Raw genomic sequence first — 2,023 nt, 5'->3', positions numbered from 1 at the left:
AAGTTGCTTCCCATACAAATAACTATTTTAAGATGTACAAATAAGGTTCAAGCAATAAAATCTATCTCTGGGTCTGGCGGTCGAGGGAAGAGGAGACGGGGTGTTTTGGCGAAAGTTGCCGCAGTGCCGGCCGGGGGGGGCGCCGGAGAGGACCCCAGCGCCGAAGGAGGTGGGGCGGCGGGCCGCGCTCCAGGTCTCCGGCTGTAGCCCGGCCCGGCCGCAGAGCTCACTCCGAGTCCGGCGTAGCCCCAGGTGCCCGCGCCCCTCGGCTGCCTCACCAGTTCCAGGAGACCAGGGCGGGGGGCGCTAAGTGCTGGTAGGCGGGGAAGAGGCCGAAAGCCGAGCCAGGCCCGAAGGCGGCGTAGCCTGGCACAGGGCAGGCGGCGGCCGGCGGCGCCGCGCTCTTGTCCCGGGCGGCGGCCGTGCCCCCCTCGGCGCTGCCGCCGCACGGCTGCCCGTCGCGCACCAGCACGGGCACCACCACGCGGCGCAGCAGGCCGGGCGCGGCGCGCCCCTCGGCAGCCGCTGCCAGGTCGGGCGCCTCGGCGACTCCCGGCGCGCGCGCGCGCTTCAGCTTGTAGCGGTGGTTCTGGAACCAGATTTTGACCTGTGTGGGCGTGAGGCGCAGCAGGCGCGCCAGCTGCTCGCGCTCGGGCGCCGACAGGTAGCGCTGCTGCCGGAAGCGCCGCTCCAACTCCAGCGTCTGCGCCTTGGAGAACAGCACCCGCCGCTTCTTCCTCTTCTCGGCGTCAGAGCCCGGAGACGCAGGCCCAGCGGACGGCCGCTGCGACGAGTCCCTCGGGCTGGCCTCTGGGCTGCTCTCGTCCGAGGCTAGGGACGCAAAGGAGACACGGCCCCGTGAGATGCCGGCCGCCTCTGGAGCGCGGGCGCCTACCCACTCGGGCGCCCCCACTCGCCCGCGGCTTTCGGGATGAGGCTGTTTCCTTTCCTGGACCCATGTCTGGACAAACCACCTCTCTGAATTCGACGACCTTTTAAACCACAGCCTGGGACTGCGCCTCCAAAGAAACCCACCCCGGGGGGTCTATTAAAACCAATCCGTCCTGGTCGCTGCGCTGGCAGACGAATTCACTGCAAGCTGCCTCACCAAAACGGGCCACTTTGAGGACGACTGCACTACGGTTTGCCGACGTTTGCAAAGCCCTGAATCCAGGCTCGCCAGTACTGCTCATCCCAAACCGAGGCCAGAAGAACGTGGCCACTTTTTCAGGCATTTAAGGGCGGCCTCATATATTTAAATATTCTGAGCCCTAGAAACGGAAACCCAAATCCCGGGCGTTAGAGCCAGGCCCAGGGATCTGCTTTCAAGATGCGCCAACTGGCATAGGGATTTCAGGAGGACAGAGTCTGTGGGTCCAACACTGAGGAAATCCAGACCTTGGGCTGGGGTTTCCGCTTCCCATCCCCGCACGAGCCGGGGACTTGATTCTGAGCCCGCTCACTTCCCCCGCCTCCACCCCCGCCGCAGTCCTCTGCTCACTCACAAGGGTAGTGGCCGCGCTCGGATTCCAGCCAGGTGGCGCAGGGGCCGGGCGCAGGGGCGCGCAGCTCCGGCTCCCTCTTCCGCAGGTGCTGCGCATCCTGCTCCGGTAAATCCAGGAGCCTGCGCACGGTGAAGCTGAGGCGTCCAGAGGTGGCCATGGCCGCGCAGGGGAAGGAGGCGGGGGCAGGGTAGACCTGGAACCGAGGGGCGGCCCGGGACGCCGCTCCTATGGGTGGGCGTGAGAGGCGCACGCCATGCACTGGCTGCCGAGATATTAGCGCGTTTACTGTGAAATCCCAGTTTATATAAACAGCTCTTCCCACCCGGGACGCTTTGAAAGCCGAGGTCCGGGTCTCCCGGGTGTTAAGTACCTGAATGAGTGCTGCACCAAAGGCCCGGCGAGCCCGGAAGGTGCCACCTCCGCCCCCCGCCCCGCCCCGCCCCGTCCCCCGCCCCTCGGGCGCCCCGTTACCTCCCAGAGGCGGCAGGAAGCTGCCCTCCGCATTAGTGATTCTGTCT

At 66.3% G+C, this 2,023-nt stretch overlaps 1 protein-coding gene across 1 annotated transcript; it reads right to left on the bottom strand.

Moving 5' to 3' along the window:
- Nucleotides 1-274: 274 nt before the first annotated feature.
- Nucleotides 275-1,662, bottom strand: NKX2-8 (NK2 homeobox 8). Its single transcript, XM_040256735.1, has 2 exons — nucleotides 1,506-1,662; nucleotides 275-831 (listed from the first exon to the last, which is right to left on the bottom strand). Exons 1-2 carry the CDS (start codon nucleotides 1,660-1,662, stop codon nucleotides 275-277), a joined length of 714 nt encoding a protein of 237 aa, XP_040112669.1.
- Nucleotides 1,663-2,023: the final 361 nt, after the last annotated feature.

Source organism: Oryx dammah, unplaced genomic scaffold (assembly GCF_014754425.2).
Source record: "Oryx dammah isolate SB20612 unplaced genomic scaffold, SCBI_Odam_1.1 HiC_scaffold_16, whole genome shotgun sequence".
NCBI classification, from domain to species: domain Eukaryota; kingdom Metazoa; phylum Chordata; class Mammalia; order Artiodactyla; family Bovidae; genus Oryx; species Oryx dammah.
The sequence above is the reverse complement of the archived record's forward strand: the minus strand, read 5'-3'. Positions and strand labels throughout refer to the sequence as shown.

Excerpts from the sequence above, each read along its gene's own strand:
- NKX2-8 (XM_040256735.1), bottom strand. The coding sequence starts at position 1,662 with ATGGCCACCTCTGGACGCCTCAGCTTCACCGTGCGCAGGCTCCTGGAT. Across the intron at positions 832-1,505 it reads CGAGCGCGGCCACTACCCTT|CCTCGGACGAGAGCAGCCCA; the intron begins GTGAGTGAGCAG and ends TTGCGTCCCTAG.